This window comes from Argiope bruennichi, chromosome 8, assembly GCF_947563725.1.
Source record: "Argiope bruennichi chromosome 8, qqArgBrue1.1, whole genome shotgun sequence".
NCBI lineage: Eukaryota > Metazoa > Arthropoda > Arachnida > Araneae > Araneidae > Argiope > Argiope bruennichi.
Genome location: NC_079158.1, coordinates 8,546,009 through 8,562,374, shown reverse-complemented (window position 1 = coordinate 8,562,374; position 16,366 = coordinate 8,546,009). Strand labels below are relative to the sequence as shown.

The following is a 16,366-nucleotide window of genomic DNA, read 5'->3' as shown; positions in this document are numbered from 1 at the left end:
CATCAATAACTTATTCTTTGAACTTATATTATGCAATGAGCTAACGTGTAATGTTGCTAAAGTTGATAAATATTGTGAAACATCCAAAGCAGTAGCAGGCAATTGTAAAGAATTGATCTAGCCAATAAAATAAGTGTACTAAAAATAATGTCTTAGTCAGTGTAGTGATTGGATTTTGAAGCGTTAGGAAATAAATGTTCATAGATGGCGCTAGCACGAGTGTAATTAAAAGAGTGATGTCATTCGAGTGTTGGCTCTTGGAGGAGAAGGAGTTACTGAGCAGAGTAACTCGAACGAATCTGAAATAAATCTGTTAAGTTTTCTATTTGCCTATTTATTGAAAGCACTCACGAACCAGCCACGACATTTGGCACAGTCGAAAGGATTGAGAATCAAGTGTTATTTTTGACGAACTTGAAATCGAACTTTATTCGATAAAGGTGTGTGCTTTCGGTATCGATATGGCCTTCCTAGGCAGTGCGAAAAAGGAAGATTTGAAGTTGTTGGCGGAAGAGCTGGGTGAAACTGTTTCATTAGAGATGAAAATTGTGGACTTAAAAAAATTAATTACTGGAAGTGAAAATTACGAGGAAGAGTTTTTGAAGAAACAAATGATTGTTATCATAGAGGATAGAAAAGAGAGAGAAGATCAAAAACGAAAGCAAGAGGAACGAGAATTTGAAGAAAGAAAAATTAAAGAAGAGTGGGAATTGCAGGAGAAAAAGGCACAAAAAGAACGAGAATTCGAACTTGAGAAACTGAAGCTGCAATATTCCAGTGTACCCGTGGATGTCGAATTGCCAACTCCCAAGATAGAACTCAGGCATGTGATGCAAAAATTCGATGAAAAGAACAGTGATATCAGTTTATATTTGCTGTTGTTCGAGAGACAAGCCGAGTGGGCTCAAATAAAACGAGAAGATTACGTGTCGCATCTATTAGGATTATTGCCAACGGATATAACCCAACTCATCGCTCGAGAGCCAATCGAGAAAGTTAAGGACTATGACCACATCAAGAGTTTATTAGTGAAACGATTTAAACTCAGCCCGGAAAAATTCAGGCAAAAGTTTATGACTCATTTTAAAAGACCGGAAACTACCTGGTGCGATTTTACTTACAAACTTAAAAATTATTTTGAGCAATGGATTCAAGGATTGGAAATAACTACTTTTGAAAGTTTGTCGGATTTAATCATAACAGAACAGATAAAGCGAAAAGTACCAACGGATATTAAAGAACATTTTATTGATGTTTGGTCACAATTCACGAATCCAAACGAAACTTCAAGCAAATTAGATGATTATGAAAATGTGCGATCAAACAGTGTGAGGAAAAAGAAAGAACTATATTTAGAGAATAACTGTTCTAAACATCAAACCTACGACGAAAGAGAAGAGAGACATTTTTCGGAATGGAAATATGTACCCCCGCATCAACGAGAATTCAGAAACAAAAGCTTTCATAAAAACGATACTACAAATTCAAGAAAAGTAACAAGAGACTGTTACGTTTGTGGATTGTCACATTTTGCTAGAGACTGCTCAAATAGAAATAAAAAATCGAAGTTGAGAGAATCTGCGGCAGGAAAGAAACGGGAAGACATTTTAACCGCGGAAATTCAGTCGGAATTAATGGTGAAAAAAGCTTAAATATCAACCCTTTACAATACGTTGATATTTGTGTGGACAATAGAGAACTGAAAACCCTAGTTGACTCGGGTGCTATGATACCAGTTTTAAATTCTAAATATGTGTCAAGTGAACAAAAAGAAAAAGGAAAGATCATTTTAAAAAGTGCATTTGGAGAAAGGATTAACGCTATTCTTTCGAGTTTTCAAATATCATTAAAAGATTAAAACAACGAAGGATTTTCCAGGCCTATTGAGATAGTTGCAGCTGTCACGGATAGAATTCAAGAGCAATTCATCATCCCCCCCCTCTGTATTAAATTTATTGGGAGAAAGCATAAACCACAGGCGCACCCAAAACTTGTTTGGATTAGAGGCGCCGATGGAAGAGAGCTTTGATGAATTTATGATTTGTTGTGGAGTTAGTCAGAGCGAGAAGAACAACCGAGCGGAAATGAAAGCGATTCTTTGGATAAGAAAAACAAAATTAATGCGTTGAAAGAAGAACAAAGAAAATGTGGTACTTTGCAGTCAGTAAGAAAAAATTTATCCCTTGGAAAAGGAAACTTTTTTATGAATGATGAATTAATATTCCACCGGGATAAAATATTAGGGGAAAAAGTGAGTCAGTTGGTTTTGCCCAAAAATAAGAGACAGCAAGTTCTTAAATTAGCACATGAATCAATTTTCGGATGCCATATGGGATTAAAAAAGACTAGTGAAAGAATTAAATACAGTTTTTATTGGCCAAATATGACAGATGATATCAAAAACTTTTGTAAATCCTGTAAAGAATGCCAGTTGAGGAGTCCGGAAAAAATGATTGATAAAATTCCTATTACTCCTGTTCTCCGTCCGGAATTGCCATTTGAGATAGTAAATATAAACCTAATAGGACCCATTGAGCCCCCTTCTGCTCGTCGGCATAAGTATGTATTATGTTTAATGGACCAGCATTCTCGATGGCCGGAGGCTATCCCTCTTTGTTCGTTAACGGCTAAAGCTACGTGTGATGCTTTATTGGAGATATTCATGCGGACTGGAATACCCAATGTTATCGCAAGTGATAATGGAACGAACTTTATTTCTAAGTTAACCCAGGAATTCATGAAAAGATTAGGTTGTGCTCCCAGATTTACAACGCCTAACCATCTAGCTGGGAATGGCCTTATAGAAAGATATAATAGGGTGTTCAAAAATTCACTCCATCACATTATCAGAACTGATCCGAGTAATTGGGATAAATACATTCCGTATATGCTCTTTGCGTATAGGGAAGTTCCTAACTGTACGACGGGTATTTCACCATTCAAGTTCATGTATGGACGTGAAGCACGAGGACCTCTCAGTGTTCTAAAATCGAGCTGGTGTGGTGATATTGCCATTCCGTTAAACATGGAGAAATCAGTTGTGGATTATTTACAGGAGCAAAAAATAAACTTAGAAAGAGCTGCAGAGGAAGCATCTCTCATCGCTTCTGGTAAACAGCAGGCATATGCAGAATATTTTAACCGCCGAACCGCTTCTAAGGAATTTAAGCCAGGTGACCAAGTTTATTTATTAATACCTGACTCATCGAACAAATTGTATGCCCGTTGGACTGGTCCTGGAGAAGTTATCGAACATTGCCCTCCACATTCATATAAAGTAAAACTTAGCGATGGAAAAATTCGGCATTGTCATGCAAATAAAATTCGGAAATACTATCCAAGAATTAATGCTGTAGGCATGATCTTTGAAGATGATGCAGACTTTGGAGAAGTTTATTCATCCCCCAGTTATAAAAATGTATGTTACTGGAAAGAGATATTTGATCAAGTGGATTTGCGACATCTTTCTGAGGAAGTGAAATGTCAAATCCTGAACTTATTGCGGAACCATCATTCAATATTTACCCGACAAGTTAGAGTTGCAAAGGTTGGTCATCACAAGATAAAATTAGAGGACGATAAAGAAAGGAAAAAACCTTATGTGTACAGGATTCCTGAAGCGCTAAAACCTCAAATAGACTCCCAAATCGAAGAGCTCCTAAAACTAGATCTAATCGAAGAGAGCTCAGCTGACATTGCTTATCCAATAGTCTGTGTAAACAAGAAGGATGGATCTATCAGGATGTGCGTGGATTATCGAGCTTTGAATGCAGCGACTAAAACCGACGATTTCCCCATGGAAGACGCAACGGAATTAATATATTCCATAGGACAGGCAAATGTGATTAGTGTGTTAGATCTTTTGAAGGGGTACTATTTGCTTCCCATGGAAGAAGATTCGCAGGATTATACATCTTTTAAGACCCATAGAACACAATATCGTTTTAAGGTAATGCCTTTTGGGCTGAAAAATGCAGCTGCAACTTTTCAAAGGGAAATGAACAAAGCATTGTCGCCATACAGAGAATTTTGCCGTGCTTATATTGATGATATTGCTATATTCTCCAATGATATTCCCTCTCACTTGAAACATCTTCATTTGGTGCTGGATAGATTGGAAGAGCTGCAATTCACTGTTAATCTTTCAAAGTGTGCTTTCGCGAAATCTGAAATTTCATACCTGGGACATATAATTGGCTCAGGAAAGCATCAAGCTGATCCAGCTAAATTGGAAACGATCTCTCGTTTGCCCGTACCTGAAACCAAGAAACAACTACGTAGTGCTCTTGGCCTGTTCAACTATTATCGTGATTATATTGTGAATTTCGCCGAGATTGCCTTTCTATTAACGGAACTAACAAAGAAAAGAAGCCCTGATGTGTTGCCGTGGTGTGAAATGCATAGTGTTTGTTGCTTTTGAAAAATTAAAATCAGCATTGTTACACGCTCCTACTCTACATACTCCGAATATGAGCAAACCCTTTGTGATTCATTGTGATGCCTCGTCAATCGGGATTGGCTCGTGTTTATCACAGACTGTTGATGGGAAAATGTGCCCTATCGCTTATGCAAGTCAAAAATTAAACAAAAGCCAACAATCTTGGTCGACAATCGAACGGGAAGCATTTGCTATAGTTTGGAGCTTGAAAAAGTTTGAAACCCTTGTGTTTGGATCCGAGATCCACATTTTTACCAATCATAACCCCCTTCCTTATCTGACCAAGTGCGCTCCTCAGTCATCTCGACTACAAAGGTGGGTATTTGCCTTGCAGAGATTCAACATAACATTAAAACATTGCCCTGGTTCTAAAATGCCGCATGCTGATGCTTTGTCACGTTTATTACCAAAATAGACTGAAAAACATTTTTTTTTGTACTAATGTCATTTTTCTGTTTTATATATCAATATGGGATTAGTGACTATAAAATAATAATAATTAATGCTTGATATTATGTATATTTGTTTTAATGTTTTTTTTATTATAATTTTCTTAATATGTTGAATAATTGGTATTCGCAAGTTTAAGAGTATAATGTGCAAAACTGTTTGAAATAGGGTTTGTTACAGGAATATAACTTTTTCTAGTGTTTGTTATAAATTTTCATTCAGCAGTTTTGGTTATATTTGAAATATTATTTGAGTAATGTTTATCAAGTGAAATCCTTTCTTAATTATGTATTAATGTTTACTAAGTGATTATATTCATTATAAATTTGTGTTTATTAGTTGATAAGTGATTATATATATTAATGTATATTAACTGATAAGTGAGTTTCTTATTATGGTATTTATATTCAATTGTGCATTTCTTATTTTACCTCATTGCTTTCTTAAATGTTTGTTAGTAATTAGTTATTCATTCGAGTTAACTATGCATTTGTGTTTATTTTTATTTGGATAATTTGATGTTGTTAGATACGTTTTAAAATCCAATTCATAATTTTAATTCAGAGGTATGTTTATGTTTTCATATAAACATTACTCTTACGTTGGGGGTGTAGTGATTAGATTTTGAAGCGTTAGGAAATAAATGTTCATAGATGGCGCTAGACCACTAGCGCGAGTGTAATTAAAAGAGTGATGTCATTCGAGTGTTGGCTCTTGGAGGAGAAGGAGTTACTGAGCAGAGTAACTCGAACGAATCTGAAATAAATCTGTTAAGTTTTCTATTTGCCTGTTTATTGAAAGCACTCACGAACCAGCCACGACAGTCAGTTCATTGTAAATTCTGAAGAACAGTTTATATCATGCCTAAAAGTTTTTATATTAACCTTCTGCAATGTGTAATTAAAAAAAATTGTTAAGATATGGTCAATGACCAAGGAATTCATGCAGAGATACTCAAGATAAGAATATGGGAAAGTAACACCACCTGTTAAGTAAATGCTTTGAAAAAACATACACAAATTGAGACTTCACAATCTATATTCAAGAGTCTGAAATGGAAATCATAAAGTATTCTCCATTTGATTTTTTTTAATGATTGTTAATATGAAGTTCTTTCCTTTTTGGAAAAACAGAAACATAAGTTATACTTCTTTATTAAATATATAAGTTCTATTAATGTCCAATCAAGACAATATAGAGACCATTGCAAAAATGAATTATGGTCAGATGATGAAGACGACACTTGATTTCATTGAAACTTATTCCATGAAGGCAGTTTAAATCACACATATTGCTGATTTTCAGATATGGAAAACCTCTTGCGTTTTTGAGCATGTGCTAAGAGTCATGTACTAACTGTAATAACTATATCTAATAACTAAACTATTCAATAGCACATGTAAAGTTCCAGAACAATTATTTTAAACTGAATTTTTATTGAAACTAAAACTTGTGTTCTTTAATTCATTCAATGATATATTGGAAATATTTTCACTGAAAGTTGAAATAGTTAAAAAATCTATGATAGTTCATACAAAAAAAATATCGCACTTTATTTGTTAAGGATTAGCTCTATGAAACTGATGGTTGAAAAATTTGCTGAAGTTGCAAAAACGATGTACAAATAATGAACAATACAGAATGAACAAATAAAAAAGCAATTTGGTTTTGTAAGTTTTCTTTTTCTTTTGTTAAGTAAAGATTAAACGATTTGTATCATGATGACGATGAAAATGTTTTGTGTTTTATTTCATCTGAGTTCTTAAATTTGTGTGGCTTGCAATAAAAGAGCATGAGAGGTAATAAATACATCCTCCCCCTTAATATATAAATTTTGATTTGCTATATTCTAGATAATAAATAAAAAATTATTTTTGTTTTTGTATATAAATATGAAATTCCTTTTAGTATGCTGTTATTTGGAATTGTTGCTTCTTTTCCTTGCTTTTTTCCATTCCTTCAAATCATATTACATTATGACTAGCACATGAAAGTTACCACACATTTCCTCATATCATGCATATGGGGAAAACAGGGATTCCCCCCCCCCCAGATTTAAATGCAACCTTGTGAAAGGTGTAGCGACTTTGTAGATTTTTATTATGATAAGAAGAGTGATAAGCCGATGAATATTGATAACAACAGCCTTAATGAAATTTTTGGAAAGATTGGTTTGCACTTAAAAAGAAACAACAGATTTTAAATAAATTGTGGTTTGACCTGCTCTCAATGCAAAACCTTGCAATGACACCATATCTTTATTAAAGATGATAATGATACTTTTTCATAGTTTCTGTAGCCATCCTGTAATAGAATGCATAGCAACATGAAAAGTGCTTAAAAGATGCTTAATTTTTTCAAGAAGTGCAGAGAAAATATTCATTTTTGTTTTCTTAGACATTGAATATGATAAATCGAAAACATACTTCATTAAGCCGTTTCATCAAGTTAAAAAAAAAAAAAAAAAAAAAAAAAAAAAAAAAAAAAACTCGATAGAAGTAATAAAAAAATTCGGAAGAAGAATGAGATAGATCCAGAAAATCAATTGTTAAGATTGTGTTTAATGTCTATCCTAGAAGGCTTTAGCTCTCATCTTCATGAAGCTGCAAATAAAATGTTCTAAATTGCTAAATACTGTGAATTAGTTTAAGAGGAAATTTATACTTTCCCTCTCAGTCATGTCGGAATTTATTTGTTGCTGCATAAATAAAAATCAAATATAAATTTTTTGGTCATATGCTTTTTGATTAAATTTTTGGTAAGTCGTATGCTTCAACATCAATGTTTACATTTTCAAAAATGATGTGTCCATCCAAATTCACTTGTAATTTGTTAATTTTAAAATTAACTGTTGAAAAAGTTCCTAGATTTTTAGTGTTTTATCATGTAAAAGTTGATTTAATTTTTATTAATGGTAGGTGTTTTTACATTTTTGTTAAAACCAAAAATTTGTTTTATGATAGTAGACATTGTGCTTCTGCAGTGTTCCAAAAATAAATATTAACAATTTTTGAAAAATGTGTATTTAAATGTAGACATTTATTAATAAAACTTATAAAACAGAAAACATGCTATGCTTAGAAAATATGCAAGTTATGTTTGCATGATGTAAAAAGGTACTTAATTCTTTCAGCTAAAAGGTCCTTAAAAAGTGTACAATTCTTGCAGCAATTTCTCATCGTGCACCTGTTCTACATTAGTATCATTTTCATAAATGATATATCCAAATTAAATGATAATTTGTCAGTAAAGCCAGATTTTTATTGTCAGTTTTATATAAGTTTACTGAATTTTTCAGCAGTAACATTTGACATTACCATTCTTATTTTGTTTATTATTATTATTTTTTTACAGTAGAAGAAAATTTAGTGAAAATACAAACTAAATATTAAAATTTATAAATTACGAATTTGAAATTGGTGAAAATCGCTTATCATCAGGTCAAGGCTATACATGATTGATGATTCATTTGTTTTGTTTTGTCTCAATTAGTTATTGAGTTGCATGAGTAAAATCTGGCTTGGCAATGTTGTGCAAACTGTTTCTCTTGTTTTGAATAGCAAATAAAAGATTTTTCATTATTGCAACATAAGTAATGGCATTGATGTTTTTAATCTGCATGTGGAATCCTTTGATACATTTTTTTATCCTTGAAAATTATACAAATGATTTTGTTTGTTGATGTGATCTGTTTGAACTTCAATGAGATGGGCAAGTGGAATGCTTCCATTTAGATGATATTGTGGCATGGGAAATCCAGTGTCAGTGCAAATGAAAATGTGGTTCAACGTTTCATCCCCCTCGGCAATGTATTCTCCATTGTAAGCATTTAAACACTCACAGGCACACACTTTTTGATAATGCAATTGTTCTTTAACAATTTCATACAGATTATTACATAAAATATCAAGAATCTGCAACATAAGATTGGAGATCGTGAGATGTCTATTTGCAAATTTTTTTGTCTTAACTTGACAAACCAGTTTGCCATTCAAAATAATTGGCCATCTGCTTCTTGCTCCACTATCCATGTTCCTTCTGCTTCAATGGAAATATCAAACCAATCTTTAATCATTCTCTCATTTGTAATTGTATCACTTTGCACTTTACAGATTTGTTTATAGATTTTGCATGGTTCCATATTCCTTACTTTCAAAAAGTGAATTACAGAATAATTTCATAGCATTAGGCCTACTGTAGTCTTAAAATCTTTTATTTACTAGATTTATATTTATTACTCTTTGATTTACTAGAATCTAGATTTCCTTATGCTAGTATTTTGCCATATGAACTTTTCTGTTATGACAGATTCTTTGGTCATAGTAGATATGATCTTGTAATATGGATAAATGTTATATGACTAGACAGTACTCCAGAACTTAATTTTGTAATAATTCTCATAATCCATCTGTATAGGAATTAATTCATACTATTAGAGCCTAAAATGTTCAGTTTCCTCTTTGTTATTATTAAAGAATAAAATGCAGCCTCTGGTTACTAAAATCAATAGAATTTCTTAACTAAAATTTTTTAAAAAATGTCATAATCTTTTAAATTTATAAAAGTTATAATTCTAGGCTTCTTGTATTGATAAATATTACTCATTGTATTATATTAAAGCAAATTAATGTATAACATCTATTTACATGTGCTAATATATGGGTTTCTTTTCTGTTTAATATCTGTAAAATGTTGAAATGCAGTTCCCATAATTATCAATCTTTCCTCACTTCCTCATTTGAACATATTGTTTTGCAAAATGCTGTCACTAAATGAATCAGATAATCCACATTTGTATTTGTAATATTTAAATCCTGTCTAATCTATTGTAAGATAAATGAGAAATGTTTGAATTTGTTTTTTGAGTTATTTTATTTTATTTATTTTTAGTTGGAACCCACGAGGTGTTCTTTTAAACACTCTGTCTGTTGCTAAATATTTAGAGGACGGAAAAGTAAGTTCTGTGCCATTTCAAATGAATTTATTTCTAATTACTAGTTTTTCTTCCTATTAGTTTTTTGATTTTCTATTTTTATCCAGTTTTTGTGGTATTGTATTGTTATAGTTTAAAAACAAAATTAAAAAAAAAGTGGATATTTTTTGTCATATTTTTTATGTAACAAACTTTAAAATAAAATCATGTAATGACTGTAACATTGATATATATATTATATATATCTGAAAATTTTGTACAATAGAATTGCTCATATTCAAATGTAATAAAATTACTATTATAAAATAACATTGCTTATTTCACTAAAAATTTATCTTGATCAGAAGAAAATAATGTCTTTCATATATTACTAGATTTAATATAAAAAAGTGAACAAATTTTTGGGATAATCTTAGATATTCAGTCACTTGTGGTATTTTTCAAATTATCAAATTCCAAAAATCAAATATTTTTTATAGCTGTTGAATCTGAAACAAAATATATATTATTCTTTATTCTAAAATTCTCTGAGTCTGTAAGTCATCATTGAGCTTAAGAAATGTTGAATAATATACTTTCATGACATTTCTTAATGAATAATTTTCATGAGTCGTGGTACTTGAATCAAAATAATAAATTATCATTGTTTGACAAAGATATATGTATAAAAATTTATTGATTATTCAAGCTGTATATTTATGGAGCATTAAGACTTTATTGGTGAATTACCATCGGAAGAAGTAACCTGATATTTTTTTGCTTTTAGCAAAACTAAAATAAGATATAAATTATTATTATTATTATTAAAAAAAACCTGATACTTGATATTCAGTGCCAAAATATCTTACTGCTGAATTGCAGTTATGTTGTTGTATGCAAGTTCTTTGTTTTTAATTAAGGATTGTAATTTTATTTTTAATTAAATTTGCCAGCTAAAATGAAGCAAAAAACACCCCCTTCCCCATCCACTTATACTGACATTAAAAAAACCCCACCCTACTTATTTAGATTTTTGCTTACATATAAGATTATGAACACTTTTATTCTAGAATTTTTTTAATCAATTATTTTCTCTCAGTGAGTCATGGAACATAATTAGTGAGCTGAAACTCAGATTCAGTTATTATTTTTGAAAATGTTAAAGAATTTTTCAAGAATTATCTTATATTTAAACTTCTTAATTTACTTGTATATTTGTTCAAATGTCAGATCTCACATTTAATAAGAGATTCACCATGTACAATTGACTTCATTATCCTATGACTAATATTTTTGAGTGATTTAAACATTCTAAAGGAGTGATTGATTCACAGCAAGATGAGCTCATTTCTGGAATTTTTTTAATATGCCTTGACTTCTGTCCCACTGATATATTTTCTTTCATATTATCCCTATTTGGACGAAACAAATGACTCTTAGCACATGCTCAAAAACATAAGAGGTTTTCCATATCTGAAAATCAGCAATATGTGTGATTTAAACTGCCTTCATGGAATAAGTTTCAATGAAATCAAGTGTCGTCTTCATCATCTCACCATAATTCATTTTTGCAATGGTCTTTATATTGTCTTGATTGGACATTAATAGAACTTATATATTTAATAAAGAAGTATAACTTATGTTTCTGTTTTTCCAAAAAGGAAAGAACTTCATATTAACAATCATTAAAAAAAAATCAAATGGACAATACTTTGATTTCCATTTCAGACTCTTGAATATAGATTGTGAAGTCTCAATTTGTGTATGTTTTTTCAAAGCATTTACTTAACAGGTGGTGTTACTTTCCCATATTCTTATCTTCGGTATCTCTGCATGAATTCCCTGGTCATTGACCATATCTTAACAATTTTTTTTTATTATGCATTCCAGAAGGTTAATATAAAAACTTTTAGGCATGATATAAACTGTTATTCAGAATTTACAATGAACTGACTAAGACATTATTTTTAGTACACTTATTTTATTGCACTAGATCAATTCTTTACAATTACCTGCTACTGCTTTGGATGTTTCACAATATTTATCAATTTTAACAACATTACTCGTTAGCTCATTGCATAAAATAAGTTCAAAGAATAAGTTATTGATGAAGAATTTAGGTCTTCCATCATTTAGCCAAGTCGCTTTTTATAAATACTTGATTAGACTTTAATGGTCATTCTTGTTACTTTCATCAATATCTCACTAATTCATGTAAAAATTTATTTATACATTCTTTGTGTATCTGATGGCAGGCAAAAACATGCAAATTATATTCAAATGCCAGAATCTTAACTATTTTCTTAGGATTGAAATTTAGGTAAAAAATAATAACCGTTTCAGAAGATTGAATGTTTGTTCAAATTGCAATAAATTGGTTTTAACAAAGCATGGATATTCTAGGATCAGCTAAAATTCCTGAACTCAATATAGTGGAATTATCGAGGCAATAATGGCCCATTAAATATATGCTGGTGAAAACTAGTTTGAATTTTTCATTTAGCATTAGAATGCTTTAATAGTTAATAAGATACTATCTGTCTGACTGAGATCCAATCTCTGCAATTTGTTGCTAGACTGAGTTTTCTTGATGATAAGAATTTGTCGAAAGAAAATTCCTATTTCGTATATCTTTTATTTAATTTACAGTATCATTGTCATACTTTTTAAATAAATTTGAAATTGTAAACACTATTCTTGTTGTATTTAATATTTTATTTTTAATTCTCGTTTCCAGAATTAATCTTTTTTTTTTGTCTAATGGTGTATTAAAAATTTGTCATAAATAAAAATAAAAGTTTTTTAAACAAATTTAGCCATTGCTTTCTTTCTTTCTTTTTTTTTTTTTACAAAATTCTAAAGTTTTCTGTTTCATTATTGTTATCTTGTATATTTAAAATTAATATGTCAAATAACTATAAATCTTGAGCTTCTTGGGGTTTCTTTTACTTGTAATCCTATTTTAGCTGCAGAAACATTCTGTGATCTCTACAGGAGAAATATTTTATGTCTACAATTTTTCAAATAAATATTTCTAAAAGCAAAATAATTGAGTATCAATTAGAATTTTTTTATTTCATAAAATATTCTAAACAGTCATAATTTTCTGAGCAGCTTCATTTGTCTTTTCTGAAAAATTGCTTAAAAGCCACTGATTCCATATGTCTATTCTATAGATTGTAGAAATCCCTTCAGGTGGAGCTCTGATGGACCATGTTCGCAACATAGACTTCCTGCCTGGTTTTAATTTGGAAGGATATCCAAACAGAGATTCTACTGTGTATTCTACTTTATATAATATTCAATCAGCTCACACTGTTTTGAGAGGAACTCTTCGATACAAAGTAAGTTGATTTAAGTTTTTTTTCCCCCTCTCTCTCTTTTTCAAATTTCCATCTGTTATTTATCCAAAATTTATTTCCCAGGGCTTTGCTGATGTGATGAAAGCACTTCATAAGCTTGGACTTCTGAGTGATGCACCTCACCCCTGTTTGCATTCCAAAGGACCAGAAATTACTTGGGTTAGTTGCTTGATTATTATTCTTTCTCACACAATTGTCCAGGACTGGAATATAAAGATGGAGAACTTTGTGAAAAGATTTGTAATAGCAATAGAAGAATATTTAAAATACTGAAATGTGAAAATTCCTCTAGGAGATTTGCAGAGTACTTAGTACTCTGAAAACAAAGTAACATATACAGTGCTGAAAGGTTTAGATTCTCTCAACAACATGTTTATGTTCAAAGCAAGTGTAGCCATCAATGAACTGAGAACAATATTGTATTTTCTGGTGAGTAAACTAGCTTAATGAGATGAAGTCTAATTTCATCTTTGAGGCTGCATTGAGTTAGAGTGACTGGTATCGTATAAAGAAGAGGGAAGATTAAAATATATTAGTAATAAACTTTGCAATCTTATCTGCCAATTCACTCCTAGATATACCCACAAAAAGGGGAATCAACAGACTAAAATAGTGTAAAAATTATTTCAATTGTGCAGAAGATCATAAAATCAAACAAAAACGAAATCATTCTGATGAAACATTATTAATAAATAAAATTTGGAAATTGTCTTAATTCTGTATTTGTTTGAAAAATGTCACTTCAGAGACTATTGGAAGCTGTTTTATTGTGATCTTCAAATAAATTCTTTAAATCAGTGAAATATCATGAAAGAGATTAACAATTTGCTTAGTAATTTAAATGTCATTTTAAACTGTCCCAGTCTGTTGCCATCCCAAGAAAGCTGGAGTTTTAAAGATTAACATCAAATTAAAGGAAGTATGCATCTTATTAATTGAACTTTTTATAATTCTAAAACGATGAATATATATAATTAGGGATTCAGTAAATAGGAAATCACTGATTCAATATTTTGTAGAGACCTATGAAATTCACGAGAAAATATTTTCACTTTAAAACATTCTTACAACACTTATAAAATTTAGAAAAATTATCTTTTCAGTGATATCAATTTTAATCTTGTGCAGGTTTCTCTAATTTTAATAGTTAAAAAAAATATGTTTTGCTATAATATTTTCATTATTTTTATTACTAAATTAATACACATATTCATAGCCTCAATATTCAGTTTGTGTGTCATTGTCACAAATAAGGATCAATTTTTAAAAATAATATAAAGAGAATCATATTGAGTCTAAAACATTATCATGCTTCGATGTTTTAAACTGAAAGTTTGAATTTCCTTAAAAATGTTTTTCTATTTGTTTGCTGTTTTTTGCTAATTTCTTTTAATAATTAATGCTATGAACAGGGTGTGTAACAAAATGAAAAGGGCTTCAAACTAAAAGTCGTTAAATACTTTAAAAGTGCTTTTTCATGAGGGGGAAGGCACTTAAGTTCCTTGGGAAATGCAGAAAAACATTTTTATATCCCCAGACGTTGAATATAGTAAATCAAAAGCATAGTCACAAAGTTATGTTTCAATGAGAGTACAAAAGTTTGGGAAGGAATTGAGATAGATTCAGGAGTGTCAACAAATGAAGATAATACTTAAAGATCTTTTTCTCCATTCCTACTTCAATAATGGGCTCCACAATATATAAAATACTAGCTGGCAAAAATAAATAGCTATTTTTTTATTTAATCAGATTTTTTATTCTTTTATCTTCACCAATGTTTAAAGTTGCTTAAAAATATTGCTTATTTGGGCTTTTTAATTCCAAAGCAGTTTTTTAATTTTCTGCTTCAGTTTATATTATAAAGTATGTCCACTGTTTAATATTCAAGATTAGCAATCCATTGATATTAATTTAATTCCTATTTCATGTCTTAATTTTCACTAATTTTTAAAAGATCAATGTCTGAGGTTACTTATGGAAGTGAGAAAACTTCTAGAGAAAATATATGGTATACTACATTGTATTTTACTGATTGGGCCTAAAAAATAAAAAGAAGAGGAGGATATAATGGTTATGGCAGTCAAAGTCAGGAACTTCTTTTGTTGTAGCATAGCAATGATGTAGTACAAAAAATGAGATCTTAATGTTTGTTAGATTCATGTCAAATGATTTAGAATGCAGGAATGAAAAGAATGCAGTTTATCTACTGGTTGAGGGAAGAAGAGAAATTTAAATCAGCAAAAGCTATTTTATTATTTTAAATGTTTGTACTAATTACTTGAAAGTATTTTTATCTTGAACAATACCTGGTAATCAACTAATATGTTACAAATAAGATACAAATTATAGCTTTGAATACAAAGGAGTATTTGGTGGGAAAAATTAATCTTTTTTTATTCTAAACTTTCCTGCAATTGTAATTGTTTGATGTTTTATAAGTGAGGAGAATATGTATTTAGAGCCTTAAATGCTTTATTACATTTGTCCTTTCATACATACTTTTTAAAAATTTCATATCTCTTCGGGGAGAAAAGGAAACATTTTGCAATAGTAATTATCTTTGATTGTGTAGTTGCGTATTTTGGCTTTTTATTTAGTGAGAAGAGCTTTTTTATTTCTCTTTATGATATTAATAAAGTATAGTGACTATTTTATTATCTAGAAACAATTTTTATGCACCTTACTTGGGCAACAGGATCAAGAAATGCTAACACCCAATCTTAAGAATCTTATCTATGATGTTATTGGCAAATCAGAATCTCAAGTTGCAGCCATTGAAAGGTAAAAATTTATGATATCCTTCATAAAGAAAGGGAATTTTGAGATGATGTCAGTGTAAGTTTTTATTAATCAAAGTCAGAGATATCAAAAAAAAAAAAAAAAAAAAAAAAAGGCATCATGCCATGCTCAAGAATGCATTTCATGCAAATTTGACTTGTTTGTATAAATGGAACAATCTCTTTCCCTCCGTTTGAGAAAAAAAGTTTGTTGAAATTCATCTCATTATTATTATAAGAGGTATTTTAAATGCATCATTCAGTGATACAGTTCAAAAAATTTGATTCAGTGACGTTATTTTTATGTTTATTTAGTACTGCTGCTAACTAAATGGTTTCTTATTGGTCAGCTACTTCTTTTATTGTTTGATAAATTTAATAAAATAAAGGTTCTGGCTGTCCTCATTTCACTTAGTGCTCATTGAAA

The 16,366-nt window shown here is 30.3% G+C and overlaps 1 protein-coding gene across 5 annotated transcripts in view; it reads left to right on the top strand.

Annotated features, from left to right (window-relative positions):
* The window catches only part of LOC129981903 (alpha-aminoadipic semialdehyde synthase, mitochondrial-like), a 63,697-nt gene that overhangs the window by 36,391 nt on the left and 10,940 nt on the right, over nucleotides 1-16,366 (top strand). For all 5 annotated transcript variants that reach the window (XM_056092952.1, XM_056092951.1, XM_056092950.1 and 2 more), the window contains exons 18-21: nucleotides 9,779-9,842; nucleotides 12,977-13,144; nucleotides 13,226-13,321; nucleotides 15,825-15,943. In XM_056092952.1, coding sequence (XP_055948927.1) covers nucleotides 9,779-9,842; nucleotides 12,977-13,144; nucleotides 13,226-13,321; nucleotides 15,825-15,943 — 447 coding nt within the window. The remainder of the gene's footprint in view (nucleotides 1-9,778; nucleotides 9,843-12,976; nucleotides 13,145-13,225; nucleotides 13,322-15,824; nucleotides 15,944-16,366) is intronic.